This window comes from Eulemur rufifrons, chromosome 22 (genome assembly GCF_041146395.1).
Source record: "Eulemur rufifrons isolate Redbay chromosome 22, OSU_ERuf_1, whole genome shotgun sequence".
Classification (NCBI taxonomy): Eukaryota; Metazoa; Chordata; class Mammalia; order Primates; family Lemuridae; genus Eulemur; species Eulemur rufifrons.
The window spans coordinates 1,109,259-1,134,407 of record NC_091004.1 but is presented as its reverse complement, the minus strand read 5'-3'; the positions used below and the strand labels follow the sequence as shown (position 1 = coordinate 1,134,407).

At 61.6% G+C, this 25,149-nt stretch overlaps 1 protein-coding gene across 2 annotated transcripts; it reads left to right on the top strand.

The window, feature by feature from the left end:
* The first annotated feature begins 5,724 nt into the window (after positions 1-5,724).
* MGLL (monoglyceride lipase) lies at positions 5,725-21,418 on the top strand. Of its 2 annotated transcripts, XM_069497692.1 has the most exons (7): positions 5,725-5,856; positions 7,062-7,172; positions 10,317-10,452; positions 10,642-10,719; positions 14,472-14,561; positions 20,179-20,394; positions 20,837-21,418. In XM_069497692.1, exons 1-7 carry the CDS (start codon positions 5,749-5,751, stop codon positions 21,244-21,246), a joined length of 1,149 nt encoding a protein of 382 aa, XP_069353793.1. In that variant the 5' UTR covers positions 5,725-5,748; the 3' UTR covers positions 21,247-21,418. The 2 variants fall into 2 exon arrangements, with proteins under 2 accessions (XP_069353793.1, XP_069353794.1); XM_069497693.1 differs by lacking the exon at positions 10,317-10,452 and having other exon boundaries at positions 20,837-21,034.
* Positions 21,419-25,149: the final 3,731 nt, after the last annotated feature.

Here is a 25,149-nt window from a genome sequence, read left to right as displayed (position 1 = left end):
ATTCGCCAATATTTGACACATTCTGTTTTTTTTTCTTTTTTTTTGAGCCTCAGCCACCGCTGTGTGAAAAGAGGAAGTTTCTAGGGAATGTTTGCAGGCGGCGGGGTGGGTCCCACCAAGTCAGAAGCGTGGTTAGGAAATTCAGGGGGAAAAACCGTGATATATTATGTGTGTGTGTGTGTTTTCCAACCCAGAGATGAGTCAGGGCCCCTCGCCGGGCCTGTCCTAAAATAGCTCCCCAGCAGTTCCGCGTCATCCGTTTTTGTTTGAAAGGTTTGAAAAATGTGTTCACCCTGTTTCTGGGCCCTAGTAAATACAGAGCTTAAAAATAACCCAGTAAAAAAAAAAAAATAATAATAATAATAAAAAAATAACCCAGTGAGTTGCCCTGCCATGCTTTGGGAGTTCATGGGGGCCTGTCTCTGAGAGTGGGGGGACAGGCCACCAGGTCAGGAGCGGGGAGTGTGGGGGGCGTCTCGCCACCTGCAAGACCCCAGGGTCCTCCTCCTCCTCTTCCTCCTTCATTCACGGCCAAGCACCCAACCTGCAGTCTCTGATGTAAGCTTGGTGAGTTTATAAATCCTGAATACGAGTTTATATCTGATTTGAGGTTATTTGTTTGTTTGTTTCTTTTTTTTTTTTTTTTTGGAGACAGAGTCTCACTCTGTCGCCTGGGCTAGAGTGCCGTGGCGTCAGCCTAGCTCACAGCAGCCTCAGACTCCTGGGCTCAAGCCATCCTCCTGCCTCGGCCTCCCGAGTAGCTGGGACGACAGGCATGCGCCACCACGCCCGGCTCATTTTTCATTTCTTTTTTGTAGAGATGGGGTCTTGCTATGTTGTCCAGGCTGGCCTCGAACTCCAAGGCTCAAGCCATCCTCCTGCCTCGGCCTCCCGAGTAGCTGGGACTACAGGCATGCGCCACCACACCCGGCTAACTTTTTCTATATATTTTTAGTTGTCCAGTTCATTTCTTTCTATTTTTTTTTTTTTAGAGATGGGGTCTCGCTCTTGCTCAGGCTGGTCTCGAACTCCTGACCTCGAGCGATCCTCCCGCCTCGGCCTCCCAGAGTGCCGGGATGACAGGCGTGAGCCACCGCGCCCGGCCCCTTGCAGCTATTTTTGATGGTTAGTTTTTTTCTCTCGCAGGGACGTCAGGGTGGCGGTTGGGGAACTGTCTAGAAGGCCTTGATCCCGGCTGGCGGGAGCGTCCCTGCTCTGTTAAAAGGCCCTTCAGGTGGACTGTCATTGTGTCTTTCCCCGCCTCCTCGCACACACACACGCACACACGCAAATCACTCATTTCCATACCGACAGCCCCAGCCGGGCCCGGGCGGAGAGTTTCACGCATTGAACGCACCAACCCCGGTGACAGCCACTCTCGTGAGCGGGATGCTGATCACCCAGCTGGGCGATTTCGTCTCCCTGCTTTCTGCGGCTGTGTGCAGGCACCAGCGCGATTTTGAAGGAAAAGAAAAAAAAAACAAAAAGCGTTTATTTTTTCCCCAGCCCCGTGACAAAGTATCAGTGCATTGTACAAATTTTGAGAAATATGAAAAAAGACTGAAAAAGTCAGAATAGCCCTACTGTGAATGCCCCCTGCGAGTCCCCCCGGGGCCTGGCCGTCACCTGCCGTGTGGGGCCTTCTCCGTTGCATTCCCCACGCGTGGTTCTCTGTCCCCTCATTCTGCAAAACCCTGGTTTTTTTTTTTTTTTTTGGTTTTTTTTTTTTGTTTTTTTTTGGTTTTTTTGGGGGTTTTTTTGGGTTTTTTTTTTTTTTTTTTTTTTTGGAGAGTTGCTTCCATGATGAGAAAATCAGCGGGCGGCGTTGTGAAGCCAAGGCTGTGTGGCCTCAGCGACGAGGCTGGGTCCTGGAGGACGGACTCAAGCTGGAAAAGGAGCAGGCGGGATTCGAACCCAGATCCGACGCTGGCAACTGTGTTCTCTCTGCTGGCCTGGCAGGGGTGCGGCCAGCCGGCGGATTTACGGGGTAGCGGCGAATACATCAGTCCAAACACAGTCAGGCCCTGTAAGCTGCTATCTGACACAAATGACGGTGATCTCAGGGACGGGGACAAAGTAGTTGAAGATTAACTCTAAAAATCGGGTCAACTGAGGAATTTGCCTGATTTGACAGACTGTTGCCGAATCTCTGTCGGTCCCTCCCCCCCCTTTTATTTATTTATTTATTTTTTGAGACAGGGTCTGGCTCTGTGGCCCGGGCTACAGTGCTGTGGCGTCAGCCTCGCTCACAGCAGCCTCAGACTCCTGGGCTCAAGCAATCCTCCTGCCTCAGCCTCCCGAGTAGCTGGGACGACAGGCATGCGCCACCACGCCCGGCTCATTTTTCTTTTTTTCTTTTTTGTAGAGATGGGGTCTTGCTATGTTGTCCAGGCTGGCCTCAAACTCTGGGGCTCAAGCCATCCTCCTGCCTCGGCCTCCCGAGTAGCTGGGACTAGAGGAGTAGCTGGACTGTAGGAGTAGCTGGGACGACAGGCATGTGCCACCACGCCCGGCTAATTTTTTTCTATATATATTTTTAGCTGTCCAGATCATTTCTTTCTATTTTTTTTTAAGTAGAGATGGGGGTCTCGCTCTTGCTCAGGCTGGTCTCGAACCCCTGACCTCGAGCGATCCTCCCGCCTCGGCTTCCCAGAGTGCTGGGGGTGACAGGCGGGAGCCCCCCGCGCCCACCCACCCCGCATTTTTTTTTTTTTTTTTTGTTCTAAGTATACACAGTATGGAAGGTTTTTGTTGAATACGAAACATTTCCCGGAAGTGTAAAAGCCCCTGGACCGCCGGGGTCTCATTCTGCAGCTGTGCCGCCAGCGGTATTCGGAATTTGCAGAATCGCATCCTGTTGTTTTGTTCAGAGACTTTGCATTCCTGGATGCCACCGCATTCTGGAAGTTTCTGCCGGTGACTGCAGCCCCCAGCTGCTGCCTGTTTGCACGCCAGAGCGGTGTCTGCGTGTGCAGCCTTCGTCGGAGAGCTCTGACGGAAAGGTCTGGATGATTCTAGAAGCCGGGCCGACCGCCCCGAGCCCCACGGGACAGACCCAATCCACGGCAGACGGGGACCGTGACGCTACCCCAGCCCCCTCCCCGTTCTCTGAGACCCAAATCGTCCCCCTGCCGCCACCGCACGCTACCGAATGAGGATCATCTTGCTCGACGCCAAAAACCCACAGTTGTGACACTTTTTGTCACGCCGTTCCCTGTTATTTATACAGCGGAGAGGAAGATGTTTCCAAATAAACCTCCTAAATATGAAATCCCGAGAACGCATCGCTTTGCAAAATGCCACAGGGTCCACAAGCCTTTTTTGCGTTGGTGCAATTAGAATAAAGCCTGTTGCAACAGCTAAAAAAAAAAAAAAAAAAAAAAACGAAAAACAACAACAAAAAAAAAAAACGATCTGAGTTGCAATATGTCCCCTTACCCCATCTGCTGGATTCTGGCATCTTTCCACCTTCTTGCAAGCTGTCATCAAATCAGGAAAGAAATTTACCTCCGCCTTCGTCGCCGTCGCGGGCTCCGAGGACAGAACACGCTTCCCGGGCCAAGGTAGCCGGGGACACGGAAACGTGTCGCTTGGACCAACAGCAGGGGAGGAAATGGCTTTTTGTTGACGGAAACAAAAACGATTTTCCAGGCCACAAGCTGCGATCTTGGACGTCGTGCCATCTGCGTGTTTCTAGAAAGACAGAGAGGTTCGCAGGACGCTCTGCCCGGCAGGGAACAGCACGCCTGCGCCCCAACCAGCTCTCCCAGAGGTCACCGTCCCTTTGATCTGGGACTTCCAGTGGCAGCAAAAGTGACACCAAAGTGGACACGTGGATGTGGTTTTTTGCCTTTTCCGTCGCTGCCGATCTTGCTTCCGGACACTCTGGGGCGCGATGCCAACCCTGGTGGCCTCCCTGCCGTGGGACGTCACGGGGGCGCGGAAAACAAGCCCACCCCCCACGCCGGCGTTCGCTGGAAAACTGATTGGAAACTGATTTCTCCGTTTTTTAAGAAGCATCGCTGGCCGGGCATGGTGGTGGCTCACGCCTGTCATCCCAGCACTCTGGGGAGACCAGCCTGGACAACATAGCAAGACCCCGTCTCTAAATAAAATACAAAAAAATCAGGCCGGGCGCGTGCGGTGGCTCATGCCTGTCACCCCAGCACTCTGGGGAGGCCGAGGCGGGAGGATCGCTCGAGGTCAGGGGTTCGAGACCAGCCTGAGCAAGAGCGAGACCCCGTCTCTACTAAAAATAGAAAGAAATTAGCTGGACAGCTAAAAAATATATATAGAAAAAATCAGCCGGGCCTGTAGTCCCAGCTACTCGGGAGGCTGAGGCAGGAGGATCGCTTGAGTCCACCTCCCGAGGCCACCGGCTAAGTGTCCCTAAATGAGCTCGGTGGCTTCACGAACACGAAGGCTTTGGTGACTGTTTCCCTCTTCAATCTCTGAGCCTCCTGCTTCCCGCCTGCGTTTTGTGCTGAGCTGTGCTAGCGACCACCCCGGGTCTGCAGTCTGCAACCTGCACTCCCGTCCTGCCCCACCCCCCTTTACTCTCCCCCAGGGGGTCAGTTTTTCTCAGCTAGAAAACGGGGGGGGGGGGGGGGGGGGGGGGAGGACTCCCTAACTCACACACACGCCAGGATCAGACGAAACAAACTCTGGGAAAAGTGCTTTTGTAAATTATAAACTCCCACACAAACATCAGGGGATGTTACTGCCTTTTGGATGGTTAATTTCTCTGTTTATTACTTCAGGCTCTATTTGACCAGTTTTTTTTTCTGCAAGAAAATGGACACTAAGACTGGTTTTCTGAGAAAGGCAGAGTGAGAATCCTGGAGCTGCCCCTGGTCACATTCATGGGCCCACGCACTTTGCCCCGGGAACTCCATTTTTGCACGTGGCAATGCATGCAAAATTATCTTCACGTAGAAATATTTTGTAGGCAACTAGTTAATCGTTCCGCAAAAAAATCGTTCCGAGTTTATTTTGCATCGGCTACGGCGCCAGAGCGTTTGAAGGGTGCCCAGGGTTGGTTCGAATCAGGTTCGGGAAGACACGGAAATGACTGTCACGAAGGGAGAGATTATTCTAGAAACAGTCGGCGCAGGACGCCACGCAGGGAAGCAACAGCCCTGGCCGCGTGGCACAGGGGACGGGCCCGTGGCAGGAGCTGTCACCGTGGTTTGCACGGGACGGAGCGTGTGAGCCGGGGTGAGCCGGTTCGGGACCGATGAGCTTGGATAATTTCGGGGCTCCGGGGTGCGGAGCTGTCCCGGGTTGTCCGGTGCCTGGACCTGGGGAAAGGCTAAATTCCAACACAGCCGTGATGGTCAAGCAGCCGGGAAAACACAGGAAAGTTCTGGCCTCGTGGAGCAGTCCTGCTCCTGACACCCCCGTGCAGAAAGCTGGGCACGCTCGCGAGACCCTCTGTGCCTGTCCTTTCTTTCCTCCTTGGAAACCGGCCTCCCCAGGGCAGGCTTCGCAGCACGTACACTTCCGTGCTGTGTGACCTGGGGCAAGTGTACTAACCTCTCTGAGCCTCCATTTCCCGGCGCGTAAAAAGCAGGGAGAAGAATCGCGAGAGCGGGGAAAAGGGTTGAAGGAGGCGATGCGTCGGGGCCACTCGGGAGGGAGAGGCCGCTCGTTCAGCTGGCAGGGGCGGGAGTCACCCGGGTGGTGACCGCCGTTCTCTGGTCCCCCCGTTCCCTTCCAGTGGGCCACGGCCAGAGCGACGGGGAGAGGATGGTGGTTTCCGACTTCCAGGTTTTCGTCAGGGACGTGCTCCAACATGTGGACGTCATGCAGAAAGACCACCCCGGGCTTCCCGTCTTCCTTCTGGGCCATTCTATGGTGAGCAGACCCCCAGCCTCGCAGGGGGGCCCTGCCCCGACCCTGCACCCCTCGCCCCTGCACCCGGCACTCGGAGCCCCCCAGGGCCGTTTAGGATCCTCCAAGAATCCACCTTTACGATTACATAGCTTCAAATCCCAGGCTCCTCAAACCCGCAGCCCCCGGGCCGAATCCCCCATCAGAAAACCCTGCCCGAGTATTTTGATTTTTTTTTTTATCATTTGTAGGCATGACTCACCAGGAATTGTTCAAAGGAATTTTTTTTTGCCGGGGCAAAGAAAACGATGAGAGTTCAGGCCTCCAATCGAAATTTCTGGAACCTTTACTGAACCGGGAACAAAGCGTAGGAACCTGTTATTACGATCAAACGACCTCCCACCAAAAAAAAAAGAAAAAAAAAAAAAATTTATTAAGCCCATCTGGAGGGGTGAAGCCGGGTCTGCCGGCTTCGGGCTGGAGTAGGAATGTGTTATTGTGGGTTTTTTATTTTTTGAGACAGAGTCTCGCTCTGTTGCCCGGGCTAGAGTGCCGTGGCGTCAGTCTCGCTCACAGCAGCCTCAACCTCCTGGGCTCAAGCCATCCTCCTGCCTCAGCCTCCCGAGGAGCTGGGACGACAGGCATGCGCCACCATGCCCGGCTAATTTTTCTTTTTTTCTTTTTTGTAGAGATGGGGTCTTGCTATGTTGTCCAGGCTGGCCTCAACCTCCAGGGCTCAAGCCATCCTCCTGCCTCAGCCTCCCGAGTAGCTGGGACTATAGGCATGTGCCACCACGCCTGGCTCATTTTATATATATAGTTTTTTAGTTATTTGGCTAATTTCTTTCTATTTTTAGTAGAGACGGGGTCTCGCTCTTGCTCAGGCTGGTCTCGACCTCCTGACCTCGAGCGATCCTCCCACCCCGGCCTCCCCGAGTGCCGGGGTGACAGGCGTGGGCCGCCGCGCCCGGCTGGAATGTGCTGTTGTGTAACACACACGAGCAGGAACCTTGTTTGTATCTCTGGGAAATGTTTGCTCCAGGAAAACCCAGAGGAGAAGCGTGTTGTAATAAAATAACTGCAGATCTAGTGTATCGGGCACGGGGTGGGGTGTGCTCCCAGCTGGTCCTCCCCGGGGCAGGTGGCCGGGACGGTCAGGATCGTTAGAAGCGCGTGTGGCACGGAGCCAGCAGCCACGCAGCAGCCACTGTGCCCGTTTTGCCTTGCAGGGAGGCGCCATCGTCATCCTCACGGCCGCCGAGAGGCCGGGCCACTTCGCGGGCATGGTTCTCATCTCGCCGCTGGTCCTCGCCAGTCCTGACTCCGCCACGACTTTCAAGGTAAGAGGGCGCGTCCTGGTCCCCGCGGGTCCCCGCGGCGTCCCCAGGGGTCTGGGTGAAAGGGCCAGAGTCCCTTCTTGGACGTCAGCGGCCATTGTGCAAAGGGCTGGACAGAGCTCAGACAGGGCTGCCACCAGGGGCTGTGTGGCTAAGGGCAGCGGGAAATCGCCTTCCCGTTTGTGCTGGCGTGTCCTCAGGCCGGGCGGGGCCACATGTGTCAGCAAGTGACACGCAGGCCTGGGCTGCTGTGCCGTGGCCCTCCCACCCCAGTCCCCGTGTCCAGGAGTGCTCCTTCCCCCAACCTCTGTCCCCGGGAGTGCTCCTTCCCCCAACCTCTGTCCCCGGGGAGTGCTCCTTCCCCCCAACCTCTGTCCCCGGGGAGTGCTCCTTCCTCCAACCTCTGTCCCCGGGGAGTGCTCCTTCCCCCCAACCTCTCTCCCCGGGGAGTGCTCCTTCCCCCAACCCCTCTCTCCCCGGGGAGTGCTCCTTCCCCCCAACCTCTGTCCCGGGGAGTGCTCCTTCCCCCCACCCCTCTCTCCCCGGGGAGTGCTCCTTCCCCCAACCCCTCTCTCCCCGGGGAGTGCTCCTTCCCCCCAACCCCTCTGTCCCCGGGGAGTGCTCCTTCCCCCCACCCCTCTCTCCCCGGGGAGTGCTCCTTCCCCCAACCCCTCTCTCCCCGGGGAGTGCTCCTTCCCCCCAACCCCTCTGTCCCCGGGGAGTGCTCCTTCCCCCAACCCCTCTCTCCCCGGGGAGTGCTCCTTCCCCCAACCCCTCTGTCCCCGGGGAGTGCTCCTTCCCCCAACCCCTCTGTCCCCGGGGAGTGCTCCTTCCCCCAACCCCTCTCTCCCCGGGGAGTGCTCCTTCCCCCCAACCTCTGTCCCCGGGGAGTGCTCCTTCCCCCCCACCCCTCTCTCCCCGGGGAGTGCTCCTTCCCCCCAACCTCTGTCCCCGGGGAGTGCTCCTTCCCCCCCACCCCTCTCTCCCCGGGGAGTGCTCCTTCCCCCAACCCCTCTCTCCCCGGGGAGTGCTCCTTCCCCCAACCCCTGTCCCCGGGGAGTGCTCCTTCCCCCAACCCCTCTCTCCCCGGGGAGTGCTCCTTCCCCCAACCCCTCTGTCCCCGGGGAGTGCTCCTTCCCCCCAACCTCTGTCCCCGGGGAGTGCTCCTTCCCCCAACCCCTCTGTCCCCGGGGAGTGCTCCTTCCCCCAACCCCTTTCTCCCCGGGGAGTGCTCCTTCCCCCAACCCCTCTGTCCCCGGGGAGTGCTCCTTCCCCCCCCAACCCCTCTCTCCCCGGGGAGTGCTCCTTCCCCCCCCAACCCCTCTGTCCCCGGGGAGTGCTCCTTCCCCCAACCCTGTGTCTGGTTCTCACAGGAAACCAAGGGTCGGGGTGGTGGGTCTGGGGGAGCAGCTGTCCCTCCCCTGTGGTCCCATCCTCAGTGGCACCAGGACCCCGTCAATGACGGCGTTGGCTCCTCCGCCCCTTCCTCACCCCGGTCTTCTCCTCGGGACCCCGGAGTGCAACACGGCAGAGCAGCCAAGCCTGACACCCATGTCCTTGGTGCTGCGGCCACCCCTGCCCGAGGCTGGACCCCGGCCGGCCCCGGGGACAGACACGGGCTTCCCGTGAAATGCGGGAAATCGGGCCACCACCACCTCCTCATCTGCATGCTGGAGAGGACACAAGGCCCCCGTCGGCGTCTCCCGTGACGTGACGGGGAGGCCAGGTGATTTGGGGACCTCGTCTCAGGAGAGTGAGCAAGAGCAGGCTCCAGATAGAGCCCGGGGTGTCCCCGCGGGGTCAGACGGGACTCGATTCGGGGACATCCAGGACGCGCATGGGTTTGAATCCGGGCCGCCCACCCCGCACCCGGGACCCCCTAAGCCGGGGGTCGGGGGACTTGCACCCTCCTCCCCGTCCTGTCCCTGAGCCCTTGTGACTCGGTCTCCCGGAATCCAGCCTTTAAATTGAACGGAAGCGTTTTAAGAATGACACGTCTACGCGGTTCGAGATTCAGAAGCTAGAAAGGGGGTACGGTGAAGCGTCCCGCGGGTCGGGGGGGCGGGCAGCCGGTGTCACCCTCAGGGTGGCCCTCGCGTCCCTGCGGTCGCAGCCCACGGGCGCCCTGTTCCTGCCTGCACAGATGGGGGTGTCGCCGTGTGGGTTTTCGGGGGCGCTCGGGGTTTCATTGTGTGGTTTTGCTCCTTCCCCGTCGCGACCTCCCGAGGGTCCCGCCGTGGGGGGTCGGAGGGTCCCTGTCTGGGTCCCCGAGGGCGTCGCCTGCAGGTGTTTGCTCCTGCGAACCCCGAGGGTGGCCCCGACCTCCTCAGTCCTCCGGAGCTCGACAAGCCGATTCGTCCTCGGCCTGGAGGGCGGTGGCAGAGGGAGGGAGGGGACAGGGGACGGATTCGTCCCCCAGACTTTGTCCCTGCGGAGAAAATGGGGCTTCACAGAGGCGGCGGCCGCGGAAATTCAGAAACCAAATTCAAGGCGTCCGAGCACGTCTCGGCCACCCCGTGGGGCCACCCCGGGGGATCCCGGGCAGGTGCTCGGCCCGGCCTGGGGGTGACACTGGCTGCTTCCCGCGGCCACCTGCTCTCCGCCCGGTGGGGGTGCGGCCGGGCTCCCCGACACGCGTGATGTGAGGTGCGCGTCACCGCCCCGAGGAAACCGGCTGTGACGCTCCTGTGTCCACCACGTGGCCTGGTGAGGACGCCGTCATCCCTGCAGAAGGCGGAGGGTCCCAGCCTGCTGGAGTCACTCGGGAGAGAGTGTCCCCCGGCGCCGTCCTCGTGGCGGACGCTCTTGCAGGTCAACAGAGCCACCTGTCCTGTCGCCAGCACGTGACGTCACTCCCGACGTCCCCAGCCTGGCGCTGCCTTCAGTCGTGGCAGTGTGGCCCGCGCGGGGGTGACGGCGCCCGTTGTCACAAAGATGCGGGTCACACGCTTCTCCCGCCGTCTGGGCTTGGAGTGACGTCCTCACGCCGGGTCTCGTGTTCACGGAGCTGCTCTCGGGGCCCGGAGCCGGACCTCGGGGACAGGAGCCGGACCTCGGGGACAGGAGCCGGACGTCGGGGACAAGCCCCGCGGGCGTCGGTCTCTCCCGTGACCGTCCCAGCCGCCTCCAGGTGCGTCTGTTCTGCAGACGGAGACACTGAGGCTCACGGGCTTCCTGGGAGATTCAGAATCGACGTTTAAGTTCAGATTCGCCACCTCTGTCCCCTCCTGTCCCCTGCGTCGCCCAGGCTGGGGTCCAGAGACCGTGTGGCCACGCGTTGCAGGTTCTGGCCCCTCAGATCGTCCTGAGACGTTGGGGGCGGGGGAGAAAGTGGGGACAGGTTGAGCTGGCGTCTGGGGGGCCCTGAGGTTCGCCCGCCGTCCGGGACAGGGGGGTCCCCTCGATGGCGTGGCCCAGCCCGGAGCTCCCGTCCCCGCGGCGGGGGTCCACAAGGCTCTCTCCGCCCCCGCAGGACTACCCGGAGACCCTGCGTGCCGGGACGGGGAGGGCAGCAAGGACATTGAGGTCCTGGACCCCACACCCCCTATGGGTGAGCGACGCCCCCCAAAAGGCCCCCGGGGGAGGCCGAGGGCGGTCCCGGCAGGAGCGTGACCTCGGCAGGGCGACCTGTCCCCGTGCGGGGGTCTCCCTTCCCCCGCCGATTCCCCCCACCCCACTCACCCCTCTTCTCTTCCTCCCTCCCCCCAAAATCCACCACTTCCTCCGCCCAGGGCTCCCGCCCCCCTCGTCCCGGCCTCACGAGCCACAAGTGTCACCAACTCAACAAGCCTTAAAACCGCAGCAGGGGCCGGGCACGGTGGTGGCTCCCGCCTGTCATCCCAGCACTCTGGGGAGACCAGCCTGGACAACATAGCAAGACCCCGTCTCTAAGTAAAATACAAAAAAATCAGGCCGGGCACGTGCGGTGGCTCACGCCTGTCATCCCGGCACTCTGGGAGGCTGAGGCGGGAGGATCGCTCGAGGTCAGGAGTTCGAGACCAGCCTGAGCAAGAGCGAGACCCCCGTCTCTGCTAAAAATAGAAAGAAATGATCTGGACAACTAAAAATATATATAGAAAAAATGAGCCGGGCGTGGTGGCACATGCCTGTCGTCCCAGCTACTTGGGAGGCTGAGGCAGGAGGATGGCTTGAGACCTTGAGTTTGAGGCCAGCCTGGACAACATAGCAAGACCCCATCTCTACAAAAAAGAAAAATGAGCCGGGCGTGGTGGCGCATGCCTGTCGTCCAGCTACTCGGGAGGCTGAGGCAGGAGGATCGCTTGAGCCCAGGAGTCTGAGGCTGCTGTGAGTGAGGCTGACGCCACGGCACTCTAGCCCGGGGACAGAGCCAGACTCTGTCTCAAAAAAAAATAAATAAATAAACAAAAACCCACAGCAGGAAAAGCGCGTCTCTCTTACAGCTTGTTCTAAGCATCCTGCCCTGCACGGCAGCTCGCCTCTCTCTCTTGGGGTTCCGTGGGGAAGAGGCTAAGCCACCCCCCTTTTTTTTTTTTAAGCCATTAGCATACTGTCACCAAAAGATGTGGCTTGGAACTTACCACACAGGTTTAGAAGAAGAGCTGAAGGTCAGGGTGTCCACACGTCCCTCACGGTGGCTCCTTCAAAGGGGCAGCTTGCCCCGCAGGGACCTGCGTATCTCCCGTCCTAAACCGGCACCTGTCACACGGGTGGGCCGTAGCCGCTGCCACCTGTAGCCGGGTGGCAGGAACAGAGCCGTCTTCCCGTGAAGACAGGGAGTCTTAGGCCGTTTCAAGGGAAGCCCTGAGACTCGAGACGTTTCCTTCTCAGTTTTGTCTCCGTGGACCCATCTCGGGAACGGTGGCTCCACCCTGGGTCCCTCCTGCCTCCTTTTCGCCCCCTGTCCCCGCCGTGAGCTCCCACCCGGGGCTTCAGCACCGCGACCTGTCTGGTCCCCGGGTGGCGTCTGTCGGGGGCCGAGTCCAGGACGTGGCCCTGCACGCAGACGCCAGGAGAAGAAGTCATTTCCGTGTGACGCCGTCCTGCTCCTGCAGCTGGAGCCCAGCGACGGCCACAGGGCCACCAGCCGCGTCCCTGGAGACGTTCTGACCTCGGAAAGCACAGATTCCCAGCTCCGGAAAGGGGGTTCCCAGGGCAGCGCCCGATTCTTGGGGTTCGCAGACATTTCTCCGCTCCGTGTTAGAAAACGCCCGAAGCCTCGTGCAGAGATCAGAATTCCAGGCCCTTTCCGAGCTCCCTGCGCTCGTCTGTGGGGCCGGGTCCCCACCGCGGCCACCTCGACTCGCCAACGTGCCCGACGTGTCCCGGGAGGCCTCGGATTCCGTGCACTGACTCCGTGGTCCCCCCGGGGACGGGGCTTGACGTCCGATTGTCGTGTGTTTCCGCGCGAGGGACTGTCAGGAGCTGGAGCCCACGGGGGGGACTCAGCAAAGCACACGGCCGAGGCGGGGGCCGGGGGGCACGTCCGCCGAGATCGGGGTGCACGTCCCATCCCCAAGTGTCACATCGTGGGGACCAGAACAGTCCCCCACCCCACCCCCACAGGCGGGAGGGTGACATCCGGGTCCGAGTTCCTGGGAAAAACAGGAGAGAGGTCGGGGCGGGGGAGGAAGGCTTGGGCCTGAATCATCAGGTCTGAGTTCAGCAAACGCGTCCTGAGCACCTACTGTGTGCCTGGACTCGGGCACACCGCGTGGCGTGTCCTGAGCACCCACTGTGCGCCCGGACTCGGGCACACCGGGGCGGCGCGTCCTGAGCGCCTACTGTGCGCCCGGACTCGGGCACACCGGGTGGCGCGTCCTGAGGGCCTACTGTGCGCCTGGACTCGGGCACACCGGGTGGCGCGTCCTGAGTGCCTACTGTGCGCCCGGACTCGGGCACACCGGGTGGCGCGTCCTGAGCGCCCACTGTGCGCCCGGACTCGGGCACACCGGGGCGGCGCGTCCTGAGCGCCCACTGTGCGCCCGGACTCGGGCACACCGGGGCGGCGCGTCCTGAGCGCCCACTGTGCGCCCGGACTCGGGCACACCGGGGCGGCGCGTCCTGAGGGCCTACTGTGCGCCCGGACTCGGGCACACCGGGGCGGCGCGTCCTGAGGGCCTACTGTGCGCCTGGACTCGGGCACACCGGGGCGGCGCGTCCTGGGCGCCTACTGTGCGCCCGGACTCGGGCACACCGGGGCGGCGCGTCCTGGGCGCCTACTGTGCGCCCGGACTCGGGCACACCAGGGCGGCGCGTCCTGGGCGCCTACTGTGCGCCCGGACTCGGGCACACCGGGGCGGCGCGTCCTGGGCGCCTACTGTGCGCCCGGACTCGGGCACACCGGGGCGGCGCGTCCTGGGCGCCTACTGTGCGCCTCGACTCGGGCACACCGGGGTGGCGCGTCCTGGGCGCCTACTGTGCGCCTCGACTCGGGCACACCGGGTGGCGCCGTCGGCAGAGCTGGGGACCGAAGCCAGGCCCTCCCGCCCTCTGCCCCGTGACCTCCTAATCGGGCTGGCGACTAGATCCGTCTCGGTGCACAGACGCCTTCTGCCGGGCGGGCTCATCTGCGCCCTTCTGAGCTGTCCCCTCCTTTACCGCTGGCCCATCTGGTGACGCTGTGTCCACCGTGTCATTTCAGCCCCTCCAGGGCAACAGCCCGGGCACCAGAGCTCAGCCTGGGCAGCGCCTGCAAATAATTCAAAATTGCACCCAGGCTGAGCAAGAGCGAGACCCCGTCTCTACTGAAAATAGAAAGAAATTAGCTGGATAACTAAAAATATATATAGAAAAATGAGCCGGGCGTGGTGGCGCATGCCTGTAGTCCCAGCTACTCGGGAGGCTGAGGCAGGAGGATGGCTTGAGCCCCGGAGTTTGAGGGCAGCCTGGACAACATAGCAAGACCCCATCTCTACAAAAAAGAAAAATGAGCCGGGCGTGGTGGCGCATGCCTGTCGTCCCAGCTACTGGGGAGGCCGAGGCAGGAGGATCGCTTGAGCCCAGGAGTCTGAGGCTGCTGTGAGCGAGGCTGACGCCATGGCACTCTAGCCCGGGCGACAGAGCCAGACTCTGTCTCCAAAGGAAAAAAAAAAAAATCGCCACCCCCGAGCGGTCGCGGGAAAGGACAGCCGCGCAGAATCGAGGCTGCCTGAGTCAGACGGAGATGTCGTTGCTCGGCCTCGAGTGCTCGGTCTCGGGGCGTGAGCCTGGCTGGGGGATGCGTCACCCTGTCCCCTTCATTGACCGTGAACTGTCACGTAGGAAGAGCCGGGCGTGGCTCCCACGCGTCCTCACGGCTCTCGTCTTCCCCTCCCCGCCCAGGTCCTCGCCGCCAAAGTGCTCAACCTCGTCCTGCCGAACCTGTCCCTGGGGCCCATCGACCCGAGCGTGCTGTCCCGGAACACGGCGGAGGTGAGAGGCTTTCCGGAAACGTGGGGGGTGGGGTTTGGGTGAAATGCTAGTGGGGGGGGGGTGGGGTTCCTCGTGACGCCGGAGCCGTGTCCCAGACACGCAGAGGAGGTCGTGCGTGTACCCGCCACACAAGGGACAGAAACACACGTCGACGAGAGTTTAGCCAGAGGTGGGATTTAGCGGTGCACAACACAGCAGGGCTTCAGGCATGGCTGGATCCAGGAGATCAGAAAGCTCGTTCCCCGTCTGTCTCTTCCCCAGCTCTCCTGTCCCCTGGTTTGGCTCCATTCCCGCCCGCTGGTGTCACCTGCCTGGGACTCTGGGTGGGCACATTCTCCAGCTCTGCTCTGTCTGGGGGTGGGGGGCGGATAAGAGGCATCTGGAAGACACCAGAATTATCTTCAGTCTGCCACTCCCCTGCCTCAGTTTCCCCTCCCGCCGGAGGCACTCTGACATTGCACCGGCTCTCCTGGGCGGCTCCGCTAACATCTGGGCCCCGTTGCGCTGAGTCACTTACAGAGCAAGGGACGCTCGGGGAACGGGCGTGACACGGAGAACTTTCTAGAACAGAGGCCACAACCCCGGTTCTCTCCAAGGACCGGCCGTTTAAAACCGAGCCGTGCGGGCTGTGGGCAGCCGGGAGGCCCCGGATCCGAACACACCGCCCACACTGGCTTAAAATTATAATATCTCGATCCCAAAAACCCACCGTTGCTCCCAAACCCACGTCCAAATTTGTCCCGCCAGGAGCCACCGTGTGGCCTCTCGTCGTTTACAAGGGACTATTTGAATAAAGGGGGGAAAAAAAATTAATTCCCAAAGCCGATCTATACAGCGAAGAGGCGCAACTTTACACCCCAGAGAGCCCAAAGCCCAACGTACGCCGTCTGATTTAATCCTGCCGTGAAGGAGGCCAGCCACATTAACTCCGGTTCACAGATGAAGAGACCGAGGGTCAGAGGGGTCAAATCAACTTGTCCAAGGTTTGCACAGCCAGTCAGGGGCAAGGCTGGGGCTCGAGCCCATGTGATGCAAAAGTCCCTGCTTTGGTGCCAGCTGGTATTTGTGGTCACCGAGGCCCTTGTCCCTGCTTAGCAATCTCTGGGCCACGCAGCCCCTGGCCCGGGGGAGGAGTCACGCTGGGAGGGACCTCCTGGGGTTGGGGGGACGGGGACACAAAAAGCCTTTTGATGTCCCAGCATCACTCGAGGCACGATGACGATGGCGCTTGGCACTCTCCCTCCGTGCCGGACAGCCCTTGTGGACGCGCCGTGTCCCGGAGGAAGTCGCGTCTCGGCTGCAAAATCACCAGCATTTGCGGCTGTGGGAGCTCGGGCCCAGAGAGGGCGAGACGCTCACCCGAGGACACACAGCCGCTCAGCGAGGATTACCCGGCCGGCTCTCCGCCCGCTCTGGGCGTTGGTCGTCTGTAGAGCCCTGGTCAGCACGTCCGCGGTGACACAGCGATCATTCCTCCCCCCTGCCGACCTGCTGCAGCCGTCTGTCTTCTAGAACCTTCTCTCCGCTCTCTATAAATGGCCCGGGATGCCGTCCAAGTGCATCTGGCTGGTTTGGATCCGCACGGGCGGCCCAGACGGCGCGAGGCGTGGCCGGTGGCTTCGTCCCCTTCTCCACGGGTGGCCGCCTGGTTTCAGATGTGTCCCCCGCCCACGCTGCCACCGCCAGGAGGCCCCCACCCACGGGGCTCGGGAAGCTCGACCACGATGTGGCCTTGGACCGGCCGTAACCGGAGTTAAAGATCGTCCCCTGCCTCCCACGCTGTGCCCGCGACAGTCCCCCGCACCCGGTCCCCTCCGGGCGCTGAAGCCGGGAGGAGCAGCCTGGGACAGGTCCCCGACACGGGGGCGCTTGCGTGGCAGCCGGGAAGCCGGTGACGCACGGAGAACGCCAGGGCTGGGGGCTTCGGCGTCGCGGGGTCACACAGTTCTGACCCTACTCCGGGTGTTAACGGCGAATGCGGACGTTCAATGTCACCTGTAGACGCGGCTTTGCAAATTATTTCCTCCAGATCCGCGGCTGCCTTTTTGCTCCTTTGACGTAACCCAGCTTGCCTGGTTTGTCTTGTCTGGCCTGTGCCTTTAGGGTGACAGCAGAGAGATCGTCACCAAACCCACACCACGGTCCCCAATGCACCTGAGCCCTCCGGGGGCCCGACGGGGGGGGGAGCGTCCGTGTGTGCTCCATCCACACCACGATCACGGCTAGCAAAGGTCACCGTGATTCCCCATATCGTCACCCTCTGTGTGGTCCACGTTCTGGCAGCTGTCACCAACGTGTGCCTTTAAGACGCGAGCCTGTGTGTTTCTGCAGTGCTGGGATCCACCGCTGTGCAAGGGGTCCTCCAAGACCCCGGGAACGTCTTCTTGATTCTGTTAGTATTTCTCGACTCCCTAGCGCCCGTGAGAAGGTGGGGAACCTGGCAGCTCCCTGTCCCTTCCTTCGGTGGCCGTTCGGGGAGCTCTGCCTGGTGTCCAGAGTCACACCCTCCAGGGGACCCTCCGCTGCAGAGGACCATGGGAGGTCGGCCTTTTGTATCACGGCTGGGTTTGAAGAGTCCGTAGCCCCCCAGGCGGGATCCCCAGCGCCTGGTGGCCGGTTTCTGCCAATGGCCTGGTTCCACTCGCCCACGGCGGCCACCGGCCAAGCCACGCCCAGCCCGTCGCTCACAGAGCGGAAATTAGGGTGTCCGGGAGTTCAGATTTTAATAGCAAAAAGTGGGGGGTCACACGCCGCTCTTCCCCCAGCAAACCGTGTCTCCGGCCACTCGAGACAGGTGGGAAAGCAAGACACGGTCTCCGCGAAGAGCGAGCGATGATCTCACGTCCTTGCGATGCAAACGGATGGATTAGCAGAGATCTAAACACTGGGGGAAGGAGGCGGGAGTCCCAGGATTGGCCCTGAAGCACAGGGGAGGGGTGGGGAGGACCGCGAGAACCCTGCCCCCTCCCCCTCTAGACACGGTGAGCGGGTGGGAACGCAGAGGGCGGAGCCAAAGCCCCCCCGGGTTCCTGTCCCGGCTCCGCCTCTTCCTTGCTGTGTGACTTTGGGTGAGTGCCCTGACCTCTCTGAGCCCCAGTCTGCTCATTTCTTCCCGCCCCCCCCCCCCAGGCGGCGTCCAAATCTCAGAAGCCCCCCCTGTCGGCGCGTCCCTGGGAGTCAAGGTCAACCTCCCGAGGGTCCCAGGACGTGGCGACGACACCAGAGACCGCTGTGACACACACACATGGGGGGGAGGGGAGGGACAGTCACAGCCTGTGACACCTGAAACCGAAGCTAGAACCTTCAAGGTGCCCTGGATGGGGAAACTGAGGCTTAGAAAGGGGCAGAGCCTTATCCTGACCCCCCCAAGAAAAAAGATTTCGAGTCTCAGCCCGGGGAGGCTCCCCGAGAGTCGTGTGTGGCCGCTGGGACCCTGTCCCCGGCCGGTGGCAGCCACGCGGTCCCGACAGGATGGGGCAGGGGACCCGGGTGCCGACGACGCTGCCAGGATCGGGTCTTAGTTATCGGCCTGAATTAATGTTTTTTATTATTTGAGATCATGGTGCTTCACGCACCCTTGTGACAACAGAGACTCAGTGTCCCCCAGCGGTGACATGTCGCAAAACAACAGGGCGGGATGGCACCCGGGACGTCGGAGCCGGGACCCCTCGCGTCGCCCTGTCGTAGCCGCGTCCGCCGCCCTCCCTCCCACTCCCGCCGTGGCTCCCACCTGCCGGCCCGTGTCCCCGTCCCAGGACCGGCCCTGGTGTCAACGGGACGTCCGCGACACGGGCCCGGAAACCAAGCCCAGGGCAGGAAGCCACTGCGGTCCCCGGGGCCATCAAACCCGGGACGGGCCGCGGTCCCCAAGGCGCCACGTGTGCCCGGACGGCCCGGCCTGCTGGGGACGGGGACCCAGGGCGACAGCGGGCGCGACGACGCGGGGACTCGGTTCCCCCCCAGTGACTTCTCGCCGGCCACCTGCGCGTCCCCAACCCCCTCCGCGAAGGGGACAGGGCGACACCCGCCTTTTACCCCGGGCCCGTTCTGCTCGCTCCCCATTGGCTGGAGCGCGGCCATGTGACCGCCGCCGGCCGCAAGGGACGCTGGGAGTTGTAGTCCTTCCCGGAGCCTCCGGGTTCCGCAGGGTTCGGGGCGGGTCCTTGCGCCGCCCCGTGCCTCGGTTTCCCCATCTGCACGCCGGGGATGGCGACCACCGTTCCTCACGGGCGCGGGGCGTGTGACAGGTGGCCCGGCCGCCGCCGTGGCTCTCGGTGTTGGCGCCAGGACGTCACCGACCCCACGCCCGGGGTCCCTGTGTGGGTCCCACAACCCGTGTCCCCGCGGTCTGGGCCTGCGACCCGCACACGCGTGACCCGCCCTGCCGGGCCCCTGTCCCCGCGGCCACCGCGCAGATGGCCCAGCCGCGCAGGGGGACTCGCGCCAGCGCAGCGGTAGGAAGCGGCGTTTCTCGAACGGTCCGGTTGGTGGCGCTCGGTCCCCAGGCTGGGGTGGGGGGGGACACCTGGGGACGGGGGGACCGCCTGTCCCCTCGGGATCTGGAGTCCTGGCTGGACCCCGCAGGGCGGCGACAGACGGGGCTGCGGCCCCTGCCCTGGGGGACCTGGACCAGGAGAGGGGGCGGGCCAAGGAGGCGCCATGGCCTCGCACCTGCCCTACCCCCACCCCGTGGGCCCAAGAGGCTTCCAGAAACTTCTCTGGGGCAGACGTCGCAGCCTGGGCCACAGCTTAGGCCAGGGGCGCCCTGAGCTGTGTCCCTGCAGCCGGGAGGCGCGAAGTCACAGCCAGACCCGGGGCCCCAGGATGAGCAGAACCGTCAGAGCAAACAGCAGTTGTGCTGCTGCCTAAAACGTGCAGATTCAGGCCGGGCGTGGTGGCGCCTGCCTGTCGTCCCGGCACTGGGGGAGGCTGAGGCAGGAGGATGGCTTGAGCCCCGGAGTTTGAGGCCAGCCTGGACAACATAGCAAGACCCCATCTCTACAAAAAAGAAAAATGAGCCGGGCGTGGTGGCGCATGCCTGTCGTCCCAGCTACTCGGGAGGCCGAGGCAGGAGGATGGCTTGAGTCCCGGAGTTTGAGGCCAGCCTGGACAACATAGCAAGACCCCATCTCTACAAAAAAGAAAAATGAGCCGGGCGTGGTGGCGCATGCCTGTCGTCCCAGCTACTCGGGAGGCCGAGGCAGGAGGATCGCTTGAGTCCCGGAGTTTGAGGCCAGCCTGGACAACATAGCAAGACCCCATCTCTACAAAAAAGAAAAATGAGCCGGGCGTGGTGGCGCATGCCTGTCGTCCCAGCTACTCGGGAGGCCGAGGCAGGAGGATCGCTTGAGCCCAGGAGTCTGAGGCTGCTGTGAGCGAGGCTGACGCCACGGCACTCTAGCCCGGGTGACAGAGCCACACTCTGTCTCAAAAAATAAAATAAAAAGTGCAAATTCACCCTGGACGTTTCCCCGGCACCCAGGTGCCCGTAAGGCCAACACAGGCCCGGCCTCAGCAGCCGCGGCGTGGGGGGGAGGGGGTGTCCCAGAGCAGCAGGGACAGCGGGTCCGGGCCCCGCGCTGACGGGGACCCCCTCTCCCCACCTGTCCCCCTCCAGGTCGACCTCTACAACGCGGACCCCCTGATCTGCCGGGCGGGGCTGAAGGTGTGCTTCGGCATCCAGCTGCTGAACGCGGTGGCCCGGGTGGAGCGCGCCCTGCCCAAGGTGACCCTGCCCTTCCTGCTGCTGCAGGGCTCGGCCGACCGGCTGTGCGACAGCAAGGGCGCCTACCTGCTCATGGAGTCCGCCAAGAGCCAGGACAAGACGCTCAAGGTGAGCCGGGGACGCGCGCAGGGGACGCGCGCAGGGGACGCGCGCAGGGGACGCGCGCAGGGGACGCGCGCAGGGGACGCGCGCAGGGGACGCGCGCAGGGGACGCGCGCAGGGGACGCGCGCAGGGGACGCGCGCAGGGGACGCGCGGGGATAAATAGGGAATCCGGGGCAGCTGCTCGTGCTAAGCGGACACGTGACAGACACGTGACAGTCACGTGCGGGTCATTAGGCACCAACGAGCCTCAGCGGGGGAGGAGGAGGAGGAGGAGAGAAAACCGCCTTCAGCTGAGCACTGGGCAAATGGAATCTTCAGGAAAAAAGTGTCAGGGTCGTGCCCAAACTCCGGGGACACACACGTGACGCGGTGTTCCCCTGCACAGACGCAGGGCACCTGTCCCCTCCCGGGCCTGACCCCCCCCCCGTGTCTCTCCTGCCCCGCAGATCTACGAAGGTGCCTACCACGTGCTCCACAGGGAGCTTCCGGAAGTGACCAGGTCCGTCTTCCACGAAATACACATGTGGGTGTCGCAAAGGACAGCCGCGGTGGCCGCAGCCCGGTCCCCGCCCTGAGCGGCGCTGGCAGGGGAGGGGGGGGTTGTCCCCGCTCGCTGGAGGCCTGGGGGACGCAGGGCAGCGGAAGGGCAGAGACCGATGCTCACATGTGGCTTGCAAAAAAAAAAAAAACACCAAACAAACAAAAAACAAACGAACCAAAAAAAAAACCCCAAACAAAAAAAAAAAAACCCAAACCAAAAAAAAAAAACCAAACAAAAAAAAACGCAAACAAAAAAAAAACCCAAACAACCAACAAAACAAAAACCCCACAAATCACAAATTGCAGGAATCTCTAGCACAAGTGACTTTTGAAAAAAAAAAAATAGACGTTTCTGTCATTTATTCGGCCATCAGCCACCAGAGCTACCTTAAAGGATAGAGATTTTATGCAAAAAAAAAAAAAAAAAAAGTTATAGGGAATGTTCCGGAAAAGGAATATGCTAGAATGTCGTTGTTCAATAAAGCCAAGCCTCTGCCCCGCCTCTCCCGGCGCCCACGAGGTCCCCAGGAACTCCTGGTGTCCTGCAATAATCATCTGGGGGCTCCCCTCCTGCCCGCCACCCCCCCTCCCTGCACCCCTCCCCCACCCTGTGGCCTCGCTCCGGCCACGTGACGGGGTGGCTGGTGTCCTCGGAGAGGCCCAGAGAATGACCCTGGCAGCCTGAGGCCCGGCTCCATCAGGGGGAATCGGCTGAGCCCAGAAAGAGCTGAACAGGGAGGGGACCCCAGGGCCCTTCTCCTGTCCCCTCTCTGTCCCGCGGCGCTGGGTGCCGAGCGTGTGACGAGGCCACCCTTCCTTGAGCCACTAACCTTCCCCGATGCTACCAGAGAATCATATATGAGATGCAAAATCTAATATATAACGTATATTCTAGAGCAGACACTATTTTGCTGGGGAGGTGGGTGGAGCAGGGGGTCCTAGAGGACCCCAAGCCTGATGCTGCTGCACTGGGACGGGCTGGCTGGAGGCGGCGGGGCCGGGAGGGCCTGTGCTGCAGGAGCTAAGCCGGTGGTCCCCAAGACGGGGACCTCAGGGACGAGGAGCAGGGAGAGAGGCCCAGCGCAGTGGCGTCTCCGCCTCCCAGCCCGGGGGCTGCGTGGGGCCCTCGGTGGCCCAGAGCAGCGACTGGAGGTGCCCCTCCCTGTCCCTGGTGCCACCTCCCCACCCTGCCCTTGGCCTCAGCAATAAACGGGGATCACCCTCCCCCCGCCCCCCGCTGCCTTGGGGACGGTTTCACCTTCAACATGGGACTCGCTGTTACCTCCAGACGCTCCTGAGCGCTCGTGTGACCGGGGTGGGGACGCTGCCACCTGAGGACGGTGCCATCTGGGGGCCTCGGGACCCCCGAGCGTGAAGTCTGGGAGTCGGGGGCTCGGCCCGGCCCGGCTGTCGTCCCGGCTCATTCTGGTCCCCTGGCGAGGGGACCCCTCCGTCCCCTCCCGCAGTCACTGCCCGGGGTCACGGCCTGGCGTCCCCGCCTGAGCCCCGACAACCCCGGCGGCCACCAGCCCCGGGACGCCCCAGCTTCTCAGCTCAGGAAACGCAGAAACCCCGTCCCCAAGCCCAGACACGCCCCCGCGCTCGGAGCTGTCATTGTCACCAGGAGCTGCAGCCCCGAGGGTCACACGCAGGCCCCCGCCGCCTCCCAGATTCAAGCCTTGGTGGCCCGAGCCCTTCTCAGCAGTGACAGCTCCGTGCGTCACCCTGGGCGTCAACGTCCCACCGACGCCGCCGGGAGGGGAACGTGGGTTTGGGAGGGACGCGGGGGCCGCAGCTGGTCCCAGCCCTGGGACACGAGGGGACGCGAGGACGCGAGGCCCCGCTGGCTTCTGGGTGACACCGTCTCCTCTCTCTGTCACTAACGCAAACCTTGTCGGGACCACGACGCCCTTCCGCGCCAGTCACTGCTCTGTGAGCGTCACCACGGCTACCGCGGCTGGGGACCCGCGTGTCCCCGCTTGGAACTATTAAAGGGCCCCGTGCGCACTACAGCTCACCCCAGTAAACCAGGTGTTTTCTGACTGGCGTCCGTCTGTCCCTCTGTCCCTCTGTCCGGCCGCGACCCCAGAGGCCGGCGTCCCTTGCGTCTGGCTGGTCCTCATCCGCTCTCTCCCCGCCCACACCTGTCCCTCCAAAGCGTCATCCTCTGGCGCCCTGGCTGTCACCCCCCCCCCAAGGGACAGAGACAGCAGGCTGGCTCCTGGGTGGGTCCCCATTTTCTCCCGCGAACCGTTAAGAACGTTCCCGCACGGCGGCGGCTGGAGGGGCTGTCAAAACGCGAGCAGGACGATGGCCCCTCTGTGCTCAAAGTGCCACCAAGTCCCCAAATCGGCCTCCCTGCCTCCACCGGCCCGGCCTCCGGGACGTCTGTTCTGCTCGTCCACCTGGTGGCGCTCTGGGCCCTGCGGAAGGCCACGTCCCCACCTGCCCAGAAACACCTAACGGGGCAGGGAGGGGGCGCTGAGCGTGGCACCGGGTGGCCCGGCCACCCGTGCGGTCCCCAGAAGGGCCGGGCGTTTGGTTGCGTGCGAAATTCTCAATCATTTTGACGCGAGGGGCCCCGCAAGCTTGTGTCTGGCCCTGGCCAAAGCTGGGGCGTCCCTGCAGGGAACACGGCGTCCTCAGCAGCCGCCAACCGCAGGGCGGGCCAAGGTGGCTCACGCCTGTCATCCCGGCACTCTGGGAGGCCGAGGCGGGAGGATCGCTCGAGGTCAGGAGTTCGAGACCAGCCTGAGCAAGAGCGAGACCCCGTCTCTACTAAAAATAGAAAGAAATTAGCTGGACAACTAAATATACATACAGAAAAAATGAGCCGGGCGTGGTGGCGCATGCCTGTCGTCCCAGCTACTCGGGAGGCTGAGGCAGGAGGATGGCTTGAGCCCCGGAGTTTAAGGCCAGCCTGGACAACATAGCAAGACCCCATCTCTACAAAAGAGAAAAATGAGCCAGGCGTGGTGGCGCATGCCTGTCGTCCCAGCTACTGGGGAGGCTGAGGCAGGAGGATCGCTGGAGCCCAGGAGTCTGAGGCTGCTGTGAGCGAGGCTGACGCCACGACACTCTACCCGGGCGACAGAGCGAGACTCTGCCTCAAAAAACAAACAAACAAAAAAAATACGGTTCTGATGAAATTCCAGAGCAAGACAAAGCATCCAGGCCGGGGGACGGAGACTCCAGAGACCAAACAAAATCCGGAGAGGCTGGGCCTTGTGTGCGCGGAGCCCACGTCTACACTGAAATCCACCTCATTTTTCAACTAAGCGTAGACACTGCATTTGAAATTGTCATTTCAGTGGAATCCCGCTGTGTGGCCCCCCCCCCCAGGGTGACCTCGGCTTCCTCCTGGGGGACGCAGAAGCCACCCTGACCCTCCAGCGGTGGCAGCTCTGCCTGCAACGATGCCGTGGCTGTGTCTGAGCCACTCAAACACCAGTTCCAGAACATTCTTCCTCAACCGCCTCCGCTATTGTTTCCACTTAAAATCTGCTCAAAAATAGAAAACGCCACAATTTCAACAAACGTCTGTCAGACAAGCCACGTTCGCTGCACGAACTCATTTTTCCCCCAATGCATCAAGAAATGCAAGTAATTATCATTTTTTTTTCTTTAAACGTTCAGATCATCTGCTCAAAAACAGAAAACGCCAGAATTTCAACGACCGACTGTCAGAAAAGCCACGTTTGCTGCACGAACTCATTTTTCCCCTAATGCATCAAGAAATGCAAGTAATTATCATTTTTTTTTCTTTAAACGTTCAAATCATCTGCTCAAAAATAGAAAACGCCACGATTTCAACGACCGTCTGTCAGAAAAGCCACGTTCGCTGCACGAACATATTTTCCCCCGATGCATCAAGAAATGCAAGTAATTATCATTTTTTTTTTTCCTTTAAACGTTCAAATCTCCCTTGCGCAGGCGGGTCTGAGGTGACACCTGCTAGCGGGTGAGGCCACCGGCCGGGGACCCCGCCCTTCCGGTCTGTGGACTTCGGAAAAATTCAAGTCATTCCTGCTGGCGCCTCCCACGAAGGGGACGGAGACCCAGCCTCAGTTTACCCAACACGCTGAGGGAGCTCTTCCCACTCGACACTGGCTACTCGGGCGCTACTTTGTACGCAGGCCCGATTTCCGGATGGGTAAACTGAGGCAGCGTGGTGGCAACGTGGCCGTGTCAGCCCCCAGGCCCTGGCGCAGCCCCTGCC

Bases quoted from the DNA above. Each gene is read 5' to 3' on its own strand.
- MGLL (XM_069497692.1), top strand. From the start codon at position 5,749: ATGGTGGTTTCCGACTTCCAGGTTTTCGTCAGGGACGTGCTCCAACAT. The intron at 10,453-10,641 runs GTTCTGGCCCCT...CCGCCCCCGCAG, and splicing joins CGTGTGGCCACGCGTTGCAG to GACTACCCGGAGACCCTGCG. The intron at 10,720-14,471 runs GTGAGCGACGCC...CTCCCCGCCCAG, and splicing joins GGACCCCACACCCCCTATGG to GTCCTCGCCGCCAAAGTGCT.